Genomic DNA, 24512 nt, shown 5'->3' with positions numbered 1-24512 from the left:
TCACGAACAGTTTTGGCAATTGCTCTATATCCACACTGGAAGTTATTAAGAATGAATGCTTGCTACTGCATAGAACTACAGTACTCCATAAACTTATTGAGTCATTGCATAGTTAGAAAATTTACTTCGAACCCCTACCCTCTGCTCCTTCAAGCAGTGCTGCAGAAGAACAGGTAATACATTCAGGATTCCTCCCTGTGTTGTTCAGTGTTTCATATGAGATCACTGTATATGTTTATTTAGAAGGTCAGAACTTAATTTGCTTTGTAACTCCAAATCTCAAGCAGCTGCTTTGAAATATGATGCAGTCTCACTACCCAGATTCCACTATCAAATGTGGAAATTGCGAGCAACTTTGTACCTGTAGCAAAGGCTCTGCAGCTCAACCCATTCGTTAGAGTTGAAAATTAACTTCTCTTGTTGAACTGAGTTAATCGAGTGAAAAGGGAAACTGTGACTAAGGCCAGTATAGGGGCTCTTCTACCATGTTTTGGCACTGTTTTCTAGTAAATACTAGAGCAGCGCTAGTAAAGAGGCTACTGGAGAGTGTTTTCTAGCACACTGTATTCTTCTCTGATAAATGACTCAAATACAGCCAGATAGAAATTAGAATTGGCTCAAACACATTTTGTTTTTGGTAATCTTTGCATGAAACAGGTGTTAACCTCAATGGAGTCTGGGGATTAATCAAAGACAAGCATTTTAACATTCAAATCACTATTTACAGCTTTCACAACTTGAGAGAACTAATGAAAGATCCCTCACATAAGCGTAACAACATAATGTGACAATTCATGGGGTTTGTTTGGGGAATTCTTTGGTTTAGAAGCAGTTCAAGGCTCACGATGACAAGCAGCAACAATGACAGTTGACTGAAAAAGTTTGTAATGATCTATAGCAAGGATAACGGAATACCTGATTTATAATTGTCTTCATAGAAGTAGTACCTTTGTTCTTCCACTACAATAAGGTCATACAATTACCTCTAAATACTAAAGAAACATCTCTAGTGATATTTCTTCCTAAATAATCTAAATTCCCTGAAGTGCTTTGCTCAGACACTGAAAGCATAAGAAGTGCTAATTACATGAGAGCATAGGCACAGCGATGTCTCATTTTCTCTTTAACACTTTCTGTGTCCTGGTTGATCAATATGCTAGAATTCAATGGCTTGCTGAATTCTGAGTTGCAGGCTACCGGGAACAGAAAGCCTTTGTTCCAGCCTGACAGAGTACTCATACCTCTGCTCTTGCTCGAAGGTTACCATGGATCACCAGAAATATATATCCAGCCTGGAAAAGAATAACCATGAAACCACCCAAACCCACACTGGGTCAGAGCAATTCAGGACAAGACAGCCTGGCTGGCTCAGTCAAAAAGAAGTTTGTTCTCTTCCTGCACAACTAGTTATGGGAAATTTAACTTCCACTCTCTCTGCCATGAAACAGTTTCATTTCACAGTTTTATCACTGGAAATGACGAGAATGGAATTCAGCAAGTCTTTGGTACAAAGCGCAAGGTGCTGTGTCAAAGTATTTTATTAGTAAAGCTGATATTTATGAGCATCTTGACTCACCACGTCATCTAAAGGGCAGTTGGTTTTGCAGATAAGCAGTTCAACACAAATAATTCCAGCTGCCTGAGCCAGACTCAATACACAGAACCAGTCTGTGATGCAATATATAACCACACGCATACACGGGCATGTGTGAGACACGTAGCACGGTGTTGGCAGTTTTAAGGATGTCTCTGAGCAGCACAGCCCCCTGCGGGGGTGAAAAGCACACACAGCCTTGGGCCGCTGCTGGGGGCACAGCCCGCGGCCCGGCGCGGCCCGGCCCCAACACCCACCAGCCCGCAGGGCGAACCGGCGGGGCTTCCCGGGTGGCTCAGCGGGAACGGCACCTGCCTGCTGCCGCGGGCCAGCCCCTGCAAAGCGCCGCCGAGGGCACGGAGCCTAAACGCGGCCCCCGGCACGGGCGGGCCCCGCACCCCGCGCAAGTACGGGCGCTCCGCCCGGCAGGGGCTGGGGGCCCAGCGGTGCCGCGGCCGGCAGCTCGCCCCAGCGCACTCAGGCGATGGCTGCCCGGGCGGCCCCGGGGCGACCCGGGAGCCCCGGGCCGGGCCGCGGGGGCAGGCGCGGTGCCGCAGGCGGCAGCCCAGCCTCCCACCGCCCCGGGCGCGGGCGGGCAGGGCCGGGGGAGCGGCCAGGGCCGGGAGGCGGCCGCGCCGGCCGGGGCGGAGCGGGCGGGCGGGGGCGGTCGGCGGGCGGGCCCAGCGCTAGGCCTGGCGCGGCGGGGGTCGGCGGGCGCTGCGCAGAGCCCGGCTCCCCTCGGCGGCGGGCGGAAGGCCGGAGGGCGGCACCGCCATGCCCGGCCCGGCAGCGCCGGGGCCCGGCCCCGACCCGGAGGAGAGCTACGACTTCCTCTTCAAGCTGGTGCTCATCGGGGACGCCAGCGTGGGCAAGACCTGCCTGGTGCAGCGCTTCAAAACCGGGGCCTTCGCCGAGCGCCAGGGCAGCACCATCGGCGTGGACTTCACCATGAAGAGCCTGGAGATCCAGGGCAAGCGGGTGAAGGTGAGCGGGGCGGCGGGGGGCCGGCGGCTCCGGTTCCGGGGGTGGCGGCCAGGCGCGGCTCACTCCCAGGCCGCCCCCCGGCGCCGCCGAGCTCGGTAACGGCACGGCCGCCCTGAGATGCCGGCGGGGGGCCCGGCCCGGCCGCCGGAGGCGGCGGCGGCGAGACGGCGGCCCGCGGCGAGGGGGGCCGCCCCTGCCCCTGTCGCCGCCTCGCTGCTGCCCCGCCGCGGGCCGCCGCCGTGCCCGGATCCGGGGGGCGGGGGCCGGGCACAGCAGCCGCGAGCCGGGCCGGTCCCCTCTCGCACCGCGCAGCACCGGTACGGTCCCCGGTGCGGCAGCCCCGCGCCTCGGGACGCGCCCTGCCCGCAGCACCCCGCGGCACCCCGCTTCCCGGCCAGGCTTCTGGCTTCCTGCCAGCCAGCAGGAGCCTCGGCTGCACTGCCGTGCCTCCAGGGAGGGATGCGGGTCTGGCCGGGAGGGAGAAGCTGGGGCAACTGCTGTTAGATCCGGCTTATTTACAAGTTCTCTTAAAGCGTTGTTCACAGGGTGTCTCACGAAGTGCAACTCTTAGAACTCTTCCCAAACCAGAAGGCATCAACCCGACATTTGACTTCTGATTGTTTTGTGCTGGAGAAAATCGGCTAGTTGTTAGGGTGAGAAAGAGGATGGGATAGTCACCCCGTGGAATTATCCGTAGACTCTCAGTCACGCAGCTTCCCCACGGCAGAGCGGGCCTCTGCGCACAGCAGCGATCACACAGCAGGGAAAAATGCTTAAAGCACCTGCGGTTTGGGGGGCTACTGGGATAAATCCCTTCGCCAGCCCCCTCCAGAACACAGAGCTGTAACTCTCCCCCCGTGTGACCAAAAGGAACTTGATGCAGTCACTGCCTGGGAAAGACCATGACGCTGGCAGTGGAATTCTGGCCTGTGTTTACCAAAACAGGTGTCAAAGTCCTCTGTTGTCTTTTTCTTATAAATTAACTTCGGTGAGCAGAGTATTAAACGGAGAAAGCTGCAGACAATGGAAGAAATGAAGGCTCACGTTTTTTAGGAAAGGAGAGGGATCAGAAGTTCCACACCTAGCAAAGGTGTTTATTTTCTTGGTGTTATTTTGCCTTTTCCTATCATGTGTAGCTGGGGTTAGCAGTTGAAAAGGAAACTCACATTTTCTGTTTGTGCTGTTGGTACCTCTTCCACGCTTTTGTCGGTGGGGGGTTTCTCCTTTAAGATTGAAACCTGGCTCCATTTAAATGCTAGGCACATAGAAAGTGACAAATGTGTCTGTTCCTGGTGCCAGGGGTCTCAGCCACCGACTTCGGGAGTAGGGGAGGGCTAGCCCAGGAAATAATCCACGCTTCCTAGGTGTGCTTTTACATCCTGTCAGTACTTACACCTGAATATTCCTGTACTAGTAGTAAGTCTGTAACAAAAACCTGTGGATTACTTCTAAGTATTTTACAAAAAACAAGTAAGAAAATGCAAGCTCTTGGGGCTTTCTTTTTCTTTGGATTTTCTGTACTTCCACTTAGAAAAAAAATTAGGGATGCCCAGACTGAAGAAAAGTGTTCTAAGCATTACTTCAGCCAAATTAATCCAACATTGTTGTTGAATTGCCTTACAGACATTTTTGTTAGCTGCTCAGTCAGGGACACAGCTAGAAAATGAAAACATTTGCTTTGAGGTTTTTTGTTTTGTTTGGTCTGTTAAGGTGTGGGGTTTATGTGAAGTTTAAATTCCGGTCAAGCTTTTCCAGCTGGATTGAGATTTCAAAGCAGTCCATCTGGGTCCTGATCTGGGTAGGTTTGTTCAGCGTGCCACAGGAAATGGAGAATAAGAAGGCATTTTATTATACTCTTGTGAGCTCCCTTATAAAGTAGGCAAGTAGTTGTGTGTGTGTCTTGCACATTTGACAAATTTGGGTTTGGTGCTGGTTATAGTAATTTGAGGAAAAGCACTTTAGCTGTCTGAACAGATCATATCCTAGCCTGTTAGTAAACAAGCCTGTACATGTGCTCCGGGAGAGATGGACTGTGTTTCTCATTGTTTCTCAGTCACGTGAGAGACGCTTGTTTAAGAGTCTCAGATAAATTCTTGATTGGGCTGTATCAAACCAAGAGATATTCAGGACATGCTTAAAATACTATTTGTTGACCTTACAAAAAGAGCCTTAAAGCAGCATGCCAGGTGATTGTGCTGCTCCCGTTTCATTATGGGTTTATGCTACTCAAGACTATCCTCATAAGGAATGCAAAGGCTTGTTTCCTTTTTAGCAAGTGGTACAGGAATGAGAAAACCCCCATTTTTATAATTGTTTAGAATTTTTATAATTTATAATATTTTGATAATTTTTATAAGCTCATCTTTAGAAGCCCCTTCAGAACAACAGTGTGTACAACAAAAGTCCCAAGAGCTTTTGAACACTGCTTGTACCGCATCCCCTGTGGCCTAAGCTTAATTTTTGGTCAGGCTAATGGTAGTATTGCAACACAACTGAGTGAATATGAATTGGACACTTACTTTGAGATTGAAACAAACATTTTAAGGTTAATTGTATTAGTGTCCCTTTCTGTTTATAACTTCAAATGTTGTCATTACAGTTATATAATGTTTCTGAAACATTTGGAGCCCAGGGTTTTTTAGTCTCACTTCCTTTTTTTTGCATTTTTGTTGGATAAGGGAAAAGAAGCATGTTGGGATACTAAAGGTTAAGGTTCTGCAAATAACTTTTATCTTTAACGCAAGGCTTTTCTCACATCTTAAAGCTGTATTCTTTCAAGTGTCTCAAATTATATTTCATATGCTGCTGCTTCATCAGCTACTGAAGCTGACTAAACTACATATGTAAAGAGATGTTAGTGCTTGAGAAAGGAGCTATTCATGGACAGTCCTGATAACTAAAGCTTTCTCTTCAGAAATAAAACAGTAAAGCGCCGGTATCATAAGCTTCCCCAGTATGTGCTAACCCTGATTTGCAGAGATTAACCATTTCCAGAGAGGAAGAACACGTAAGTTTGTCTGTGCCGTCCAGTCTTCTGATTCCCTTTTTGTTCTTTAAGATCTCCAGTTGCAATTTGAGGTATTGTCCGGTGGGATTACACGAGCTAGTTGCCTCTGAGACAGGCTGTTGTGAGCCATGGGCTCTTGGAGGCATTGAGCTAAGAGGCGAGCTGTGCGGCACGAAGCCAGGCAGGGATTTGGCAGATCTAGCACACTGGCTTCTAGTGGAACTTCAAAGTCCAAGTTACCTGTGATGACCACCTTGATTTTTTTGTTTTGCTTTGGTTTATCATAAAGGCAAATTCTGACCAGCATTTATCCAGAATTCTGTGCTGCCGCTCCTTCCCTCCACGCCCCCACCCCACCCCCCCAGTTTAGGAAATGTCTGCAGTCTATCTTCATTCTTTTAAAAAAATGCTCTAGTATGTGCTGTTTTAACAGGTTGAAATTGTGGCATACTATTCTCTATAAAATACATCCTGCTTAGCTGGCTAAATCCTAGAGTACAGACTAGTTCCCAAAAGCTGTGGTTGTTGACTTAATGCATAGTGATTAAAGTCCTATTGATAAATTAATTACTTGTTCTTTGAGTGGTAGAAAGAATCTGGCAAACAGAACAAAAATGTTTTGTAACTGTTATGTCACTGTATAAAAAGATATTTATAAAACAGTGGAACTAAGATTTTACATAATGATAGGCAAGGACATTCCGAAGTCCATGAACAGTGGTTAGTAATAACAAAATCCTTTTTCTTTTGATGAATTTCCTCCTGTGAACTGATAAATTGGGTATCTTTAATGTCTACTTTACACTGTCATTTCATAGTGTTCTACATATACTGAACAGTTTTTTCCTTTATGCCATGGTTTTTCTCCCTCCCTTCATAAAAATACTTCTTTATATACTGTTGCACTTCTTAGTTTACAGCTTTTCCAGCCCATATGATATCAAGATTCTTGGCTTTTATTCAGGCTTCATGGCTGTAACTAAATCCCTTTCAGAATGGCCCAAAATGTAATGTGTTATTATCTGGCCCAATTGCAAGAAATATAAAATGATGACTTGTTAACTGTCTTGTCTCCTGACTGTTGTATTTAATAACATTGCTAAACAAATATAAATGAAGCTATTGGTTTTTACATGGAAACAATGTTCTTTGATATCCAGAGGGAAGTGTAGCTCTCTTCCGTCAACTACTTTGATACCCATAATGCCAGAGCAAACAGGAATGCTGCATTCCTGCAGGCAGGGACTCCTAATTCTCTGAAAACTTCGTAGGGAAACAATTGAACAAACCGAACAGCTACCCTAACTGTTCCATGTAGGAATATCACTTTAATTGGAATACATTGCCATACAGATGCTAGTTTGTTGCTTTTGACAAAAACTGTATAGATTAAGTTGCAAGATTGTTTCACTAAATCTTTTTAGGAGGAAGTGTTGTGATTTGCCAGTGTACAGAAATGTGCATTAGTGTTTGCCATTGAGGTGACAGGATTTAGACACAGATGGTTAAGAATCGTTGAGCACGGTCTTTGCATCCACAATTTCACTATCAGGAAATGTTATGGATAATGCTATATTTTGAAGAATTCATAGTAGAAAAGTGGCATTGTCTTTGTAAAGGAAGGTATCAGATACAGGATGTACTTAGTTATTATTACTGCTGCTTCACAAGCAAAAGTAAACCCAAACTCCCCTGATAGTTTAGAAGAATCAGGAAAGTTCTTAATAAATTTTGCAGGAAGTAAGGGAGGGAGAAGTTATTTAACACGTCTTGAGGCCATTTGTTCAGCATTAACCTTTGATCAACAGTATGTTTATCAATGCAAGAAGAATTCACATCAAACCATTTGATAATGTACATTTGCTATGCTCTGTGGTCAGCCTGCCACTTGCCATTTTCAACTTTGTTTCTACAGCTGAAACTCTGCTTTCTTTAAACCTAATCAGGCATCCAGAATGATCTTCCAGAGACCCCCGCATAAATTTTACCACTTCTGTTTCCTCCCTTACATCAAACTGAAACATCCCTTGTTTCAGTTTTTCTCTGGTGTCTCTTATCTTTCTGTCGTGTGCCATTGTGAGGAGCCTCACTCAGTCTTCTTGATAACCTCCCGGTAGGTACTGGGCAGCAGCTAACAGGTCATCTCAGACCCCTCTCCTGTGCTGAATAAGCCTGTTCTCTGCAGGCCCTTCTCCTAGGATATGCACTCCGGTTACCTGACCATCTTGATGGCCCTCCACTGAACTTGCTCCATTTCTTCCATGTCTGTCTTGTACAGGGGACCCAAAATTGGACACTGAATTTTAGCTAGAATCTAGTAAGTGCTGAATAAAGGCGGGTTGTCTCCTCCCTTGATTACTGGCTTCACTCCTGTGCGCACAGCTCAGGATGCTGCCAGGACACACTGCTGGCTCCTGTTTAGCTTGCTGTCTGCAAGGACCCCCAGGGCCCTTTCAGCACAGCTGCTCCCCAACCAGTCAGACCCTAGCCTGCATCTTTGCAAGGGGTGAATGACATACACTGCCTGTATACTCCTTCCCAACAGGAAAAGATGAAAAAGCAAATACGAAAAGACGTTCAAGACTTTGTCTAATGTACTTATGGAAAACTCCAATTGCACAGCGATCATGTAGAGTCATGAAAAATCTTACAGGAGTTACTAGATTTAGCGCTTTCCTATTCAATACCAGCCAGTGCTAACAGCTCTGCTATCCAAAAACTTCAAAGCTAAAAGCAAATCAAAATAATCAGCTTTTGTAAGTAAATGGGCATTCAGTAGTGAAACAATCGGCGCAAGAAGGATGTGGCTCCTTGTCTTTGTTCACTTAGGGTATTCTGTCGTATTCCTTCTGAACAATGGGTCTTTATTCTCTGTTCTTCATGCTGTCCTTATCTGCTACTAGAGATGGTCCCCCCGAAGGGCTGCTACCAATCTATTTCATAGGTGTTTTCTCTAAGTATCTTCAGATTAATTTAACACGATTCTCCAGTAATCCCAACTTCTCTCTTTCTTTCTTACATAAAAATTGTTGCTAAAGTAATTACAAAATCAGGACTTGCTTAAAAAGGTTACTAAGAGACAGACATTGCTTCCATCACATTATTTACAATGCTGAAGCACTTAAATCGAGGAAATAAATATGAAATTTGTGTCATATACTGTATACATGATACACTTATGCAATACAAAAGAATATATGATTGTATCTCTTTTTTTGTTTTGTTTCATTTTTTGGTGACCTGTGGCTAGTACAGTTCATTTGGTATTTTGATTTTAATATCTAACTTAAATTGAGGGGCTTTCAAATGAGAAATACTGATTTTTTTTCCAAAGAATTTGCAGTTGTTATTTCCTGTCAAGAGTTACATATTTGTAAATACAGTATAATAGAAAGACTGTATGATTTTTTTACTATAAAATGGTGGTTTAAACTTACAGTTGTGATTGGTATTTATATGTAGTTCTCATGTTTCCTTTTCAATGGAATTGTCTGAAATGTATCTGTACACCTAGTGGACAAAAATACTTAGGAAAAGAACTTGTATTTTTTTAATGACTCACTTTTAGTTGTATATCAGACTGATTCATGCTATACAGAAATACTTTTCTGAAGAGTTTTCTGAAGATGCTGTCAAGCATATTAGCTATATTTTGCCTTTAGAAATACATCTTGTTTGAATTGGGTAATCTGGTTCATGATACTTGCATACTCTGTGTGTGTCTGTAGTGTGTGTTCTTAATGATTTAAAATAAGCCAGTTTTTAAAACTTCAAACAATGTGGCAGGACAGGTTTTCAAGGTTTCAGATTGTAAAGAGCGAGTTGTTATTAGGCCCCCCAAAAGCACCTTTGCACACTGAGCGTGCTGCCAGGCGGACTGATTCATACCAGCTGAAGCTGCCGTCTCTGCACGGGTCTGACAGGAGACTGTACAAGGGCTCCTGACCCAGCTTCAGGTGAGCTTGCTGGATCAGTTCACACCCACCTTCAGCACCAAGTTAAACTGAAGGGGCATACTCGTGATCGGTTCAGGACAAATTTGCCATTGCTCTAAACGATCATTGCACCTTCCTCCCCGCGCAGTCTGCATGCTTTCAGTACCACGTGGCTGTGTAATTGGTATCCAACCTCCAAACAAAAGGAAAACCCCCATTTTTCAGTTGCATCAGTGAATTAAGCTATATGGTAGAGCAGATTAGCAGGTGCTAGTTTCAATGCAGGGAGAGGGCAAGGATATGCAGCTGGGGTGGCAAGTAATTTGGTTGAAGCCAGTCATTAAACCATGCCTGTATTTCACTGACTTTCCCTGAAACAAGGAGTGGGCAATCACCTGGCTCCTCCTGCCAGCAAAAGCAGTGGGAACAGTGACAAACAGTGTGTCACTTGGTACGTATGTTTGCAAACAAAATATCTGCTTAGGGGTCTAACACATACTGTAGTCTCAGCAATGAAAGCAAAACTACAACAAGCTGAAGATCATGTGGAAAGCTAAATGATTCTGAGTCCTTACACAAAAGAGCAGAGACAAGTAGGGGGACATGAACTTCGACTGCCTGAGGGAAAGAACTTACCTGGACGATGTGGGCTGGGAGAAGACTGCCGTTGGGGTTCCTGAGAAGGTCAGACCTGTGGTCTGTGCTGTTCCCAACAGGACACAGAGGGCTTCAGTCCTGTGAACACACAGACATAAATGCTGGAGTAAAACATGTGTGTGGGTGCTCTGAGATCTTGTGGTGACATTTTGAGGTTGCTTTATCACTACTGAAAGGCTGTGGAAATTGGGGAGGACCACAGAAAGGCCAATATTGTACTCATCTTCAAAAAGGACAAGAAATCCTGGGAAACTGCAGGCTGGTCAGACTCATTTTGGTGCCTGGGAAAATTAAGGAGCAATTCTTCTTGGAAGAATTAAGTTTTGACCCCACTTTAAGCAGGCATTTGGCTTTGTCACCTCCCAAAATCTGTCCTAACCTCAATGATTCTGTGATTCTGTGGAATGTACTTATACTGAGGTCTTCAAAATCCAGTATACAGCACAAGGCTGGAGACTAGCTTGCTCAGTCACTCTGCAGCTAAATCACTATTATTTATACCATGTGAAAGGTGTAAGCCAAAACAAATATTTTTAAAAATATTTAAGAAGTTTATAATTCTTCTGTATGCACAGAATCTCTCAGACCTCTCCCAAGAGTTGGGTAATCATCATTAGCCTTGTTTTGCACTTGACCTAATGGAATACTATGGTTTAAAACTACGTAACAGATACAAAGGTCTAGTGGGAGACTTGAGTACAGAGAACATCATATATACATAAACCTGCCATGAACTTCCTCGTCTCTAGTAATGGCCTCCTGACTGCTCTAAATCATTATCAATTCCATTAATAATCAGTGCTTTATGGTGTTTCTAGTCCATTACAGTCCCTTCCCCTTCTCTGAGAAAACTCTTATGAGGACTGAGGAGCACTTTTTCATTGGATTGATTCCTTTTAAGCTGTACATATGTCATTTGGGATCTAAATGCTTGGCTAGCACAGGAAAGTGATCCAATCAGTACAGCCTTTTCCAAAGTGAAAGCTGCTGCTCAAACACACAGCAGAGTCAGAAGACACAAAATACTAACGTGCAAAAGAAATATATGGAAAAATTATGCCATATTATTTGGTATAAAATATCACTGGTGCATTGAGTTACATTATTGTCAGTTTTTTAAAATAAAGAAGCTCAGAGAGAGGGGAAATAATAAATAACAGGTCCACAACAGGGGAAGGCTAAAAAACCCAAAAGTATTTGCTTATGTCCTGTCTCAGTTAAGAGGAGATGCAGAATCTAAGGAACGGCACAAAAAGACAGGCAGTGGTCTCTCACTGATTGTTTGGGGATAGAGAAATGAAAGTGAACAGAAGGACAAAAAATTATAAAACTTAAAAAAGGAAATTCTTCAGTTTCATTGCTACTATATATTGCAACCAAGAGCTTTGAAAGATTCAAAAAGGATTAGAGATTTATAAGGAGAATGAGAACATCCACAGTTACCTTAGATTAAAAGCTCCTGGAATATAAACTCTCACGTTCCAGGACGTTAGACAACCTATAAAACAACTGGATTTAGAAAGAAATTTTCCCTGTGAGCAGGATATTGTATTTGTCCACTCTTGACTTATTTGGCTTCTTTCTATGGAACATCTAGTACTGGGAACTCAAACCCTGATACTAATACTGATAGTTCGTGCGCTGCTGGATTTAGACAGAAGCTAAGCATTTCTTCTTCCTACCCAGATGTAATGTCTGTGGTACCACCTAGCAAAGGACAGGTGACTAGACTGACTAGATCTTTCACTGACTTTATTGAAACCTAGGATTGCTGGCATTTCTTTTAAACATTCTTTTACATTTTATGTATTCTATATACATTGTTCTAATTGTCTCGTATTTCCTCATAAAACAGCATCAGCGCTCTCAGATGACACTAGCACATCCCACTCCAGTTGTTACTGCCCCTGTAGCAGAACCGACAAAACCACATCAGTACCACAGACAATGTGTAGTGAAAACCCACCTGTAGATTCAGTGACACACCAGATGATGAACTGGAGCGGCTTGGCTATGGACTAACATCTCGTTTTGCTAACTCAGCTAGAGAAGGTGGTGACGGGGTAAGGCTGGACATACAAGCAATAATTTCATAATCTGCCACACAAGGATGCATCAGAGCTTGCCTGCAGGAACCCAGAGTGTCTCAACACAAATAGAAACTTCGAGCAGCCAAGTGAGAATAGGTTCTCCAGTGTTTATTATTATCCTTAAATCATGAACAAAGGACTAGAGAATTGTGCTGCCAGAATGCATCACACATAGGGAAGATTTATAACAAGGCTACTGAATCAAGTCCTACCTGTTGATTCAGGAAAGCTTGCTAGCCAGTGTCTCACTGTATGCTTTGTATTATTTAGTTGCAGATCTGGGACACGGCTGGCCAGGAGAGATTCCGAACTATCACACAGAGTTATTACCGCAGCGCCAATGGAGCAATCCTAGCCTATGATATCAGCAAGAGAGGCTCTTTCCTGTCCATTCCTCGCTGGATCGAGGATGTGAGAAAGTATGCCGGTTCCAACATAGTGCAATTACTGATTGGTGAGTTAAAAATACTAATACCGAGCGCTACAGGTTACTGTACAATGTAATTAGTTACAATATTTGTTTAAGGTGGTTAGGAGTTTTCTTTTTGGTTGATGATAAGATGTACGATAGATCTGACTGGAAATTACCCTAGTATTTCTTTTAATTAGAAAGTGCTGTTTCAACAAAACATAAATGTTTTGCTTGGATTAACTTCTGTTAAGTAGTAGACAGCTTTGTATCAGAAACCAGCTTTGAATCTTTTGCATACAACTTAATGGAGAACTGGGTACCCAAAGTTTCCAGGTTCAGCTGGAGGCACAGCTGCTGTGGATCATAAGGTTTCCAGGGCCCAGAGAAGCTTCAGTATATCAAGACAATGTTTTTTGGTGAACTGGAACACCTGCATACTTCTGCAGAGGGATTTCAGAAGGACTTCAGGGCAATCGGGGTTTGTCAGTCCTCTGCTAGAAGTTCTGCTTCCCAGCCCCAATGTTTCTGACTACGGTGTGGCTCTCAGGAGCTTATAGATCCACTAATACAACATCAGTACTCTTCTAGCTTTCCCTAGGTATCAGCAGGCTGCTGTCATTTTCATGAAATGGTTTTAGCTTTCATTTTTAGCCCATTTTTCTTCTGTTAAGGTCTACAGCCACTACTATTTTGACTTTTTCTGTTCTCTGTATGAGTCATACAGAAATACAGGTTGGAAGGTGCTTAAGAGATTATCTAGTCCAACCTCCTGCTCAAAGCAAGGCTAACGTTGGGTTAGTCAGGGCCTTTTCAGTCAAATTTTGAAAATTTCCAAGAATGGAAATTCTGCAGATTTTCTGGGCAACCCAAGAACTTCCTGCTAAATACTTACTTTGACAACAGAGTCATTAAATAGTCATTATGAATGACTCTGTTGTTTCTTCTTTCAGGAAACAAGTCTGACCTAAGTGACCTTCGAGAGGTTCAGCTGGAAGAAGCTCAGAGTCTGGCTGAACACTATGATAATATCATCTGTGCCATAGAGACCTCTGCAAAAGACTCCAGCAATGTGGAGGAGGCTTTTGTGAAGATGGCTACGGAGCTCATGATGAGGCATGGAGGCCCTATGTTCAGTGAGAAGAATACTGACAGCATCAAGCTTGACAGCAAAGACGTTGTAGAAGGCTGGGGGTGTGGTTGCTGATATGAGCTAGGTGATATGATATCCCTAACTTTACTGGAATTTAGATGGTGCTTCACCCTAATGCTGAGTAGCATGGTAGCCATATTCTCCTCCTCCTGTGAAACCAGCAATTTTGTAGAAGTTAGACACAATCCTGTTTTCTTTGGTGTCTTATTTTTTAAAAAGGGACTCTTGAGAGGTAGTCCTAAAAGTCAAACCCTCTGAAAAACTTACTCAAAATTTGACCCCACCATTTTATTTTCTGTAACCTTCATACAAGTTACAAAAGTGGAGGAAACAACTTTGAACTGGTGATGTGGGGTAGGAAGACAGATAGTTGGGGAAGACTGATGCACACCCGAAGTTCTGAAGCGTTTAGCATGGGACTGTTCACAAAGGAGGTCACTTCTGGAGTAGGCAATCTCGACAGTGTCTTTTTAAATCCTCAGCACTCCACCGATGACCAGAAAGTGACAGTGTCTTTGATAAAAGTATTTCAAGTGTAAGAATACCCAGCGTTTTGATTACAGGACCAAATAGCGGTCACCTGTCCTAGGGCATATGGATTGCTAGTGAGCATTGGAACAGGCCCAGGTGGGGAAGCCTTCTCTCAGGTTTCGTTATGATTTTATTAAGTTATCACTTTAACAAAAAGCAAAATCAGCCTGAGCAGTATCACGTGACTTGCTATCAAACAGAATTGGACCAGTGTAGTTATTTTAAATACAGCCTTGAGGAGATGGTAGATGCATTTCATTTGTTATTGTTTGCACAGTGATAGCTCCCTTTTCCAAGTGGGTATCATTGAGTTTTTGCCCTCAGGTCTCTCAGTTTCATTCCACAACTCAAGACCTGTGCCACTGGAAACAGGAACTGGAGAAACCTTGAACTGACTGGTAGCCATGATCTCCTGCCATGTGCCTAATGGTCATCTACAGGGTTAATTCTAGCCATACATTTGACATGATGTTACCAGAGTGTTTACTGCTTGTTTAGAGTGTTTAAGTGGCATAAGTGAATTCGATTTTTATTCTGGTTTTTTTTAAAACCATCTGTTTAAATACAATCTGGGCATATAATGGGAAAGAACACCTCAGAATAGCTGAAAACTGCATGCATTGCAACTTCTTGGTCATAAGAAACCAGCATCTTTTTTAATGATTCCCTCCCAACTTTGTACCCAACTGCTTCCCTCTCTCTATCACAAGTTACCAATTGCTTTTCATTTCTTGAGAACACTCAGCAGGAAATAATCTTTCACTGTTGATCAAAAGTCTACATCGTTAAGTAAAATAGACTTCGTGATTCAACTACATATAGTTGTCTTTCAGATTCAGCTCTGTATTGTATGTTGTAGATGCAGTAGAAGTACTGATGGCAGCAGTCCTCTCTGGATCTACACTCTCAAGCACCTTACAAAAACGGATTTGCGAAGGGAGCAGAAGCAGAATTATTTTTAACTCTGCAGTCAAAGCAAAAGTGTTCAGAGGTAACAAGTGATTTTTGCAATCCTGATACTTTGAAGAAGCTCATTTTCAGAAAGCATCCACCTAAAGTGAAGTCACTTGTCCCTTTTGAAAATCTTGATCAAAAAGGACATGGATTTGCTTGCTACTAGGGCTACACCAGTTATTAGCCATTCAACATATCCAGTATCGTGAAAAACAGGGAGATTTAAGAAAGGGCTAATGGATCCTAGTTTCAATACTATTCATCTTCCTACAGAATATATTAAACCATTCTCTGGTCTTTCTGGTTTTTTAAAACTATGAGGTAGATAATTGAGGAGTAACATATGCTTTGTAGCCTGTTTGCTTCTAATCTAAGGGGTAAGTTTTCAAGTTTTATAGTTGTAAGAGTGAAAGGGCCTTAATTTTTTCAGTTAGAGTAGTTTTCACAATTCTAATGTTTTATATGGAAGGGCAGGTTGAGCTGCAGTACTTGATAGTATTTTTGGATAGTTTTCCAGGACATTGCCAGCTCTCCTACATCCAAAGGTAACAGGCAATAAGTGTCCAGCAGTAGCTGGACGCTGAAAATGAGAGTTTTCCAAACACTAGATTTGTTAGTGATTAGCAAACCTTCTATTCCACTCTTAGGAGAAACTATGAAGACAGGCCAAGCTGAAACTCGGTCCTGACGACTGCTTTTCCTCCTGGTTAGGTGGTCCTTAAGATACAGAATACTAGTAAGCATCTGACTTTATGTCATGACATATTATAGTTTACATCTGCAGGTCACAGTCCTGCAGTTCTGCATGCTTGAACATGGACCCTCAGATAAGCTCAGCCTCCCACTATTTGCAGGATTAGTGCCAAATTAAGCCATGCTGATAAAACCTCACACACATTTAAGAACAGTATTGCTACTACTCAGATTCAAATCATTAGTTTACATAGTAACTCATCCTAAAACTAGAGCAAGATGCAAAATGAACATAAATCCTGCTTCCAATGCAGTCAGCGAATGATTGTGTTTTTAACAGTAGATGGAGAACTAAGGAATTATTGATCCATTTCCTTAGTTTTGAGGTTTGTTTAGTAAACAAGTAGAATTAGACCAAGCACTATTCTTTTCCTTAAAATTTGTATATCTCTTAAGCTAGTCTTGCAGGTTGAGACTCTGTCTGCAGGTTAGTCTGTTTCAGTCAGAAAACATGAAATACGGCATCAGTGATTTGTTCGCTGTGCTTTCAAATGAAGGCAGCAATTCAGGTTAGTTTTCATTTTGCTGTAGAAAACTAAGACTATGGCTTTAAGTCAGCTTTGTCTTCTAACTCTTGGCTCTTCTATGTTGTAATAAGTGTAATACAAGTTTGCATGCCCTACCTAACTGAAAAAAGGGAACAAAGAAATAGACTGAAGACCTGGTTTATTTTTTCAGGTTAGTAGCAGATACCAATGACAGTGCTTGGGCTGTCAGTAGTAAAAGGCTATTTCAATTACCAAACCCTTTCTTTGCCTAGTAGTAATAGCACAATACTCACTAGGCTGATAGCTTCTTGACCAGAAACAAATTAACTTAGAGCTTTTTGGTCCCCTTCTGAAGACTTCTAATAATTCACATGCATAGCTATGTAATTTAAGTTTTAGGAAGACAGTCCTGTTACTTTAATTCCATTAATCCTATTGAAACCAAAAGGACACCTGGGTGAAGAGAGTGAGTAGCAATAAACCTGAGACTTACGGGTAAAAACCTCGGTTTCAAATCTAAGGTTACAAATGTGCTCTGATGTACATCGAGTGAATAATTCAGTAGTGCGTGATCAGAGTTCACAGCATAAACATTTGCCAAGAAACCTGTTTACTGGCAATTGAACATTAACAAGACTATGGTGCAGTAATTGCTTTTAAGCAGATCTCCTTGGCTGACCATGTATTTGCATTAGTATTTATCATTTATTTTTGGCAGTACCCAAAGTGTGCAAAATATTACAAAAACACAGAAGGGGACATTGATCCCTGCCTTGTCACAGTTAGGAGTGGAATGCAGAGCAAATACTGAAATGAAATCATCAGCAGAATGTGGTTCCCAGGAGCATGGGCACTGTTATCCTTTGTATTGATTTTGTTTTAAGCTAATTTTATCTCCAGTTACTTACCCAGTCCATCATCACGGATGGAACTTGTACAAATATTTATAATTATATAAATATAATACCAAATAAATGTTAGCCCAGAAAGCTGCTAACATTTGCTCTGCAAAAAAAATTAAAAAATGAAAATACTTAAGAACAGCAGAAAAGTCCTAATGATTTTATCATTCTCACTGTACTGGTAAGCAGGTCACTTTTGGAGGAAGGGGAAACTATAAAACTAAATGAAGCCCAGCTAATACTGTATAGATTTCTGAGAACTTCACAAAAGGTGGAGCTCTTGCTCCATTTTTTTATTTGCCTTTAAAGATCATATTTATTTGAAGAATAAAACTGATCATCACGTGCAGTAAACATGCATTACTGCAGTAGTACATGACAGTATGTATGCACTCCACAGTAGCACCCTTAAATAACACTAAAGCCTTGATTTGCCTCAGGATATGCTGTCCCACTAAGATTTACACCTCTGTTACTTAATCTCATAGTCCCAGCCACTGACCATTTGAATGTCTTTTGCCATCTCATGCCAATCATGAGGGAACTGGGAGGTAATAACATTATTAGTTTCTCTTGATAGGATTGTTTTAATCCATGTTATGATGGCAGTCTCTTCAAATTAAAATTAATTTTAATTTAATTTCATTAATAAAACTTGTTTATCTTTACCTGTCCTGCTTCCAAAACCTTTATATATTAACAGACCACTGAAATTTACCCTGTTGCATTATTTTGGGTAAACAGTGTGCTGGAAGAAAATGAGGTGAGAACAATACACACTTTGTGAAACTTAAAAACAAATTACTCTCCTTTTGGCGTCTTCCAGCCTTGGAGAGTGCTCAGTTTAACCCCTGTCAGTCATTCTCTGTGGAAACTTCACAGAAACAAACCAGGTAACGGGCAGAGAATAAACAGGGAAAATCCAAGGAAACCGGAGCGAGGATGTACTCTTGTGAAGAGATAGTTCTCGCACGACTCGCTTTGCCCTGGTAGCTGATGATGACCACGTAGCTTGTATTCCCACCCTGGTGGTACAAGAAGTGAGGCAATTAAAGAGCAACAGATGCAAGGACATGTGTAGTTCTTGGTGGAATTGACAGAAAATTAATCTCAAAGTTCAGGCTAATCACACTAACCACTTAATTATCCTTTCTCAAATGATACTAGGTTGTTTCATCAACTAAAGGGCATTCTAGATTTACAGATTTGAAAATAAAACATGCTATATTGTTAATGTAGATTAATAGTTACATTTTATTTGTTGTACAAAGTATAGTGACTTCAGTCACAGAGCACGTGGTATATTGTTAATGTAGATTAATAGTTAGATTTTATTACAGTTTTACAAAGTGTAATGACTTCAGAGTCACAAAAGCAGAGTCCTTTATAACTGGGCTGTTCTTAGATTTGACAATTCTTTTCCATGCTGTAAGAATAGATTCATAGATTTAAGATATACTGTCTCAGTTTTATTTTTTTAATATCTTTTGGTGCTGATCGTTCCACTGAGATTTCAGTTAACGAACCAGCCTCCTAGGTATCTTAGTTTTTACTGGCCAGGTAATGTTAAATTTCTTCTAACTCTATTGAATTGGGTTATAGAGCTATTTGAAGCAGCAAAATAATCTCAGATGGAAGCATTTAATTGCAATCCCCACTGTCTACTTAAAAAAAACCAACAAAACAACAACAAAAAAACCCCACAGAAGTATTCCACAACTAGATATTCTGATATGTGGCACAAGTTTAGCCCTCTGCATCTTTTTTATCATTTCATTTTATTTTACTTGGAAAAGAGCAGAGTTACAAAATGAAAACCAACCAACCCAAATGTATGTTTGCTGTCCATGGAATTGTTGCCAGAGGTTAGATAAAAATAGCCAGTATACTCTCCTATCTTGATCTTAGATAGCATTTTTTTAATATGACTGCGAAATGTTAAAATGCACTTTAAAAATAATTCTTTGAAGCACAGAAGGGTTGCATTTTTTTTTTCACTATCTTTTTTCACAAGGGTTCCTATTACTTTAATACTGATAAAGAAAGTTACCTTTGACATAAGTAACTTCAGGCATCACTGAAGACTGACTGTGTCAACAGTTGTCTGGTTTTTCCGTATGAGTCAGTGGCCAGTGGAAAACAAGGGAACAGAATAATTTCACTAGAATGAGAAAAGTGAAGCCTGACTAACGATCAGGGAAGATTTTCTAGTCTGATTGAATGTGTTAGGTTTAATTAATGCTTACTCAGTTCAAAGAAAATACTTTCCTTCCGAAAGGTAAAATAACAGACTACACAAATAGTTTGGGGTTTTCCTGTTCGCTTTTTGTACAACAAAAATGTGGCTGCTGTCTATACTGAAGAAGAATGGACTGCTAAACTAGTTAAGTGTTGAGGTAACAGCATAGTTTAACATTTGGAGAGCTGTTAAATTGGCTTAAAGCTGTATTTAGAACCTATTTCTTCCACTAAAAGGTGAAAAGTATGTCTCTCCCTGAGGACACTATTTGAAAACTAGAAGATTCAAGATTGTACCTTGATAAAAATTTATTGAGGCTCTCTTTATCATTAAAAAAGTCACTTTCCATGTTCCTTCTGCAAGATATTTTTAGACTTCAGTTATTTCCAATTTGATTATCCAGCTGAACTGCTGACACTGATTTCTACTTTCTTTCAACCTCAAATTTAACAGAAAACTGAGGATGAATCTTCCTATCACAAAGTGCTGAAGGGCAACCAGATAGATTCTAACCAATAGGTTTTTGCACATGTATCGCCATCACTCTCCTGCTCCTGTGACAGTTAATATCTGTAATGCGTGTATGTAACACACCGTACTCTGAAATTAGCCAAGTCCAGCTTTGCGACCATTCATCCGGGCAGGCAGTGTAGGTCAGGGAAAGGTATTAGGCAGGTACAGCAGCTTTGCAAAGCTGCTTCTGTTTAAGCCACTTCTGTCTAGGGCTTACCTAGCCCATTCAGAATTTGTTATTACAGCTAAATTACTACATGTGAACTATTTGCTTTTCCTTTAGTCATAAACATTTTAAAAATTCTACATTTAGATATTTTAATTGTAAAGCCTCAACTAGGACACTAAGAACAGTAGTCGCCCAATTTAAGCTTTCGTAAGAACATACACCTTATCATTGACCGCTCTGTAGTTTAAACCATAATTCCCCCATGGAACTAAAATACATCTTGAAGTACACACTATACAGATGTAATAGCTAGCTAAAAGAATCCAATTTTATGTAAATTTTAGCTTAAGAGAAAGTACCTTACATATGACCAAAATTATGGCAAGCTAGCAGTTGTGATTTCTAATCGTTCAATCAATTCTTTTTAAGACAACTGACCAACACAATCGGTAAACTTCCAAAAGTCAGTCTCTTCAGTAACCACTAAGTAACAGCCTGTTACACTGCACTGTGCTGCAGAACATGTGATGATCAACACTCATTATTTCTGCAATAAATTTGATGAGCAATATAAACTTACATGAACATGTGAGGGAGTGATTTGGGGTTTCTAAACTATTGTATGTGAAAACAAGGGTATGAAGGATTGTCCTTTGAACACGGCATGCAAACTTGTCTTGACAATTTGAAGGTACTTTTAAAAAGTGAGTTAAGAGCTGAATTTTCAGACATTAAAGCTGCTGACAGATGCCTACCAATGTCTTCAAAAGTATCTAGTTATCATTGCAAAAAACCACAAAACTGGTATGGAACTGGTTTTGCACTAAAGGGAAGTAGTTATCAGGAAAAAAAAAATACATTAATGTGAAAGGTAGAGCATCCTTATTATTCTGCATTTTTCCTGTTCGTTCCCTAGTCCAATGCTGTGCGTAAGCAAGCATTTTTCCCTTTATAAATGGTATTAAAATAGATTATTCTAAGTGTGAAAAGTAGTTTGATACTTGACAAAATAAAATGCTATATACATTTTCTTAAGAGAGTGATAATATTGATGAGAATAACTTCGCTAACACAGTTTGGTGTGGTAATATAAGGGATTCACCAAACAGAGCTGAGTTGGAATGGTACATACACGTACCATTTCAAAACTGGAGGAAGCCAACGGATGAGATCAGACACTGTCCTGCTTGCCAGGCATAAAGTAGGTACAGACACATACTGAGCAGAAGTTGAATTTAGTTATTTGTAACAGTTTTTAAAGATTTCTATTTTATAAGTCAGTAAGGAGAAACGCTAAGATTTTTGATAGTCAGATACGCTCAGTGCTGTCAACCAGCTTTTCCCTCCTTTGTGCCTCACTGGTATCTGGCAGACAGAAACCCCACAGCTCCAGAGACTAGATAGCATTGGAGTGAGTCTGGCTCACACACCTGTTGGGGAGAAAATAAAAATCTCTAATTCATATTGAATTCATTCACTGCATTCCAAAATTATTTCAGGGGTTTGGATGATAACAGTGTTAAAATTATTCTGCATTTTCTAGGACAAATCTGTTGCTGTTTCTCAAGGTTTCTTCGAGAGATGCAGGCTGTACATTTCTAATCATCCGTAATGACTTTGCTTTTAAACTTTCTTATCACAGTACTGGCTAGATCATTTGGAATATGAGACAAGGGAGCAAGCTTGCATACTACAGTAATTTTTTATACTTTACCTTCATCTATTTATGGATTTATCATGAAAAATATTTTTAAACATATGAAACCTGCTTTTTGTTGTGAATTTTAGCAAGGTAGTGGATACATTGTACTGTGTATCATTAAAAAGGTTCAATTAAAGTAAACATTTGGCAATTAATATCTTTTGTTGTTATTTTATGCATGTGCCTTGCTGTGGTTTATTATCAGAGACAAAATCAAGTTTTAAGAAATAATGTATCCTATTCTACAGTGCTGTATGGTGTTCTACTTTCACTCGAGATACAATCTAATGTACTCTTGATTAAACAAACAGTGCTTAACTCTCTTCCTCTTATCCTTGCAGCTGCCCGTCACTTACATAAATGGACGTACATTAAATTGTTTCAGATTAGTAAGCTCTCCAAAATAACTGGCTGGAGGATTAAGAATGAAAACCAAAGTCCTCAGTGTTGGAGAAATGCAAATAACTTTTTTCAGTGCTTATAATTAAGTGTAAACGATGTAGTTACAACTGTACCTTCACAAGGGAACATTCAGATCGTGGATTTTATTTAATTGCTGTAAATTAAAACAAAGTAATGCCCCTTTCTTTTTGCTTGGCTCTTTAATTCTCACGTCAGTAGATGACCATTTTTATGTGGAGGAGCATTCAAATATCGAATTACTTGGTTCTGTGTTCAGTCTACAACTTCAGTAGTAGCCTTGGGTTCCAAAACAGCAATCAATAGTTTTCAATGAAATGGCTGTGCTCTAAAGACGGTTCCTTACACTGCTGGGTATAGCTGAACTCATTAGTTAATTCTCTTAGAGTGACACATTCTTTACCACTGAAACATTCTGGATGTAACTACGCATGTCACTGGTGTGCACAGTGCTGCAGAGAATCGGTGTGAGAGATAATAATGCAAGTGTCATGCTCAATGTATACCATCTGTTGGTAAGTATTGACTTTTTTTTTGTATACTTCACGTGTTCTGCACATCTGTAGTATAGTTTCTAAATCTGTGTGGGGAAAAAACCAACTTATGCAAAAAATACAAAGGGAAAAGCAAGTTGTGAATTCCAAGGGTGTGATATGAGACAAAGTGTAACAGTTTATACAAAGCTGGGTTTCATTTCCGTAAGTAATACCATTATTAGATTATATTTCTAGAATATAATATGTAGAACAGTTCTCTCTAAACCCTGTAAAACGCACGGTCTTCACAAGCAAGCCTGTGCTTTCACAGCCTACACCAATGATGAGCTAGTCATATGTCACCTTGTAGGAACCTTGGAACCTGCCTCTCCTGCTGCTCTAAGCTCTCACAATATTTCCAGAGCAGAAAGGACACACACCTGTGTCAATAGAACTTAACTAGTTTCATAGCTGCTTCCCAGGTCATCTTCCAAAGCACTGTATGACAGGCAGACTACACAACCCTGACTGATAAGGGAGCAAGATGGGTGGCCACCGATGGGTGGCTAGAACCTCCCCAGGATACCCTGGTGCACCCTTGAAAATGCGAACAGGCTGAACCAGTCATGAAAGGTTATGTGGAGGGGAAAAAAACACGCACTGAAAAAACCCCAAAAGCCTGCCCTGATCTCTGCTGCCTGATCATTTGTAAGTGTGTGTGGCAAATTAAAGTATGTGTCATTAACAGGTGTCTTTCAGTAACTTGAATTTATTGTGGGAAACAACTGAGAGAACTGTTTAGTTGGCTTATTTTAAGTGCCTATCACAAACACTTTAAAGGGACTTAATTGCATTTCTAGGAACTCTTCCTTGAATCCTCAAGGAATGTGGAATAGTTTGAATACAGAGGAGATCTACACACATCACAACCAATTGTATCTTCTTGTTAATGAGGTGAACTGGCCTTCTTTATGCAGTTTGCACCTGCAAAACAATACACTTTTGTTTATAGTCTAAGTTCACTGAATGTTTTTTCTTTCCATCTATGGTCAGGCACTGAGCTGTTAAACTAGCAGAAAGCATATTCACAGATACACTCCCATACCACAAAACACAAGTCCCAAGTCCTATTGAAAATCTGTTTCTTACTCTGAGAAATATTCTTACTTATACAACAGGTACTGCTTCTGCAAGAGGTCAGTAGATAAATCTGCACTAAACCTTGCTGGATGTTAAAACTGTAGACGTGTTTAGCATGATCTTGGATTCTGATCCTGGCATACAAGGCCAACAAAGTGCAAGGAGGAGAACTTTTAATTAAGACCAGCTGAGTCTCAGGTCATCTTAATGAGACAAAGTAAACCCACCTTTACCTTACACAAAGTAAGCCCATCTGTGCTATTTTGAGTATGTACTGCTTTATTTTATTCACAGTAGTGACCACAGAAACACCCTTTTCTGAAACTTTCAAGGTGCTGGCTCTTTCAGTCAACGCTGAAAACAGGATGTGTTCCACCACCCAAGTATGCATCCGTG

At 41.1% G+C, this 24512-nt stretch overlaps 1 protein-coding gene across 2 annotated transcripts; it reads left to right on the top strand.

Annotated features, from left to right (window-relative positions):
• Positions 1-1704: 1704 nt before the first annotated feature.
• Positions 1705-22666, top strand: RAB43 (RAB43, member RAS oncogene family; the record flags this gene model as incomplete). Of its 2 annotated transcripts, XM_080386185.1 has the most annotated exons (3): positions 2267-2578; positions 12538-12721; positions 13630-22666. In XM_080386185.1, 3 exons carry the CDS (start codon positions 2369-2371, stop codon positions 13881-13883), a joined length of 648 nt encoding a protein of 215 aa, XP_080242311.1. In that variant the 3' UTR covers positions 13884-22666. The 2 variants fall into 2 exon arrangements, with proteins under 2 accessions (XP_080242310.1, XP_080242311.1); XM_080386184.1 differs by lacking the exon at positions 13630-22666 and having other exon boundaries at positions 1705-2578; positions 12538-12687.
• Positions 22667-24512: the final 1846 nt, after the last annotated feature.

This window comes from Falco punctatus, assembly GCF_963210335.1.
Source record: "Falco punctatus genome assembly, chromosome: 4".
Lineage (NCBI taxonomy): Eukaryota > Metazoa > Chordata > Aves > Falconiformes > Falconidae > Falco > Falco punctatus.
Note: the sequence above shows the minus strand (reverse complement) of the source record. Positions and strands in the feature narration are given on the sequence as shown.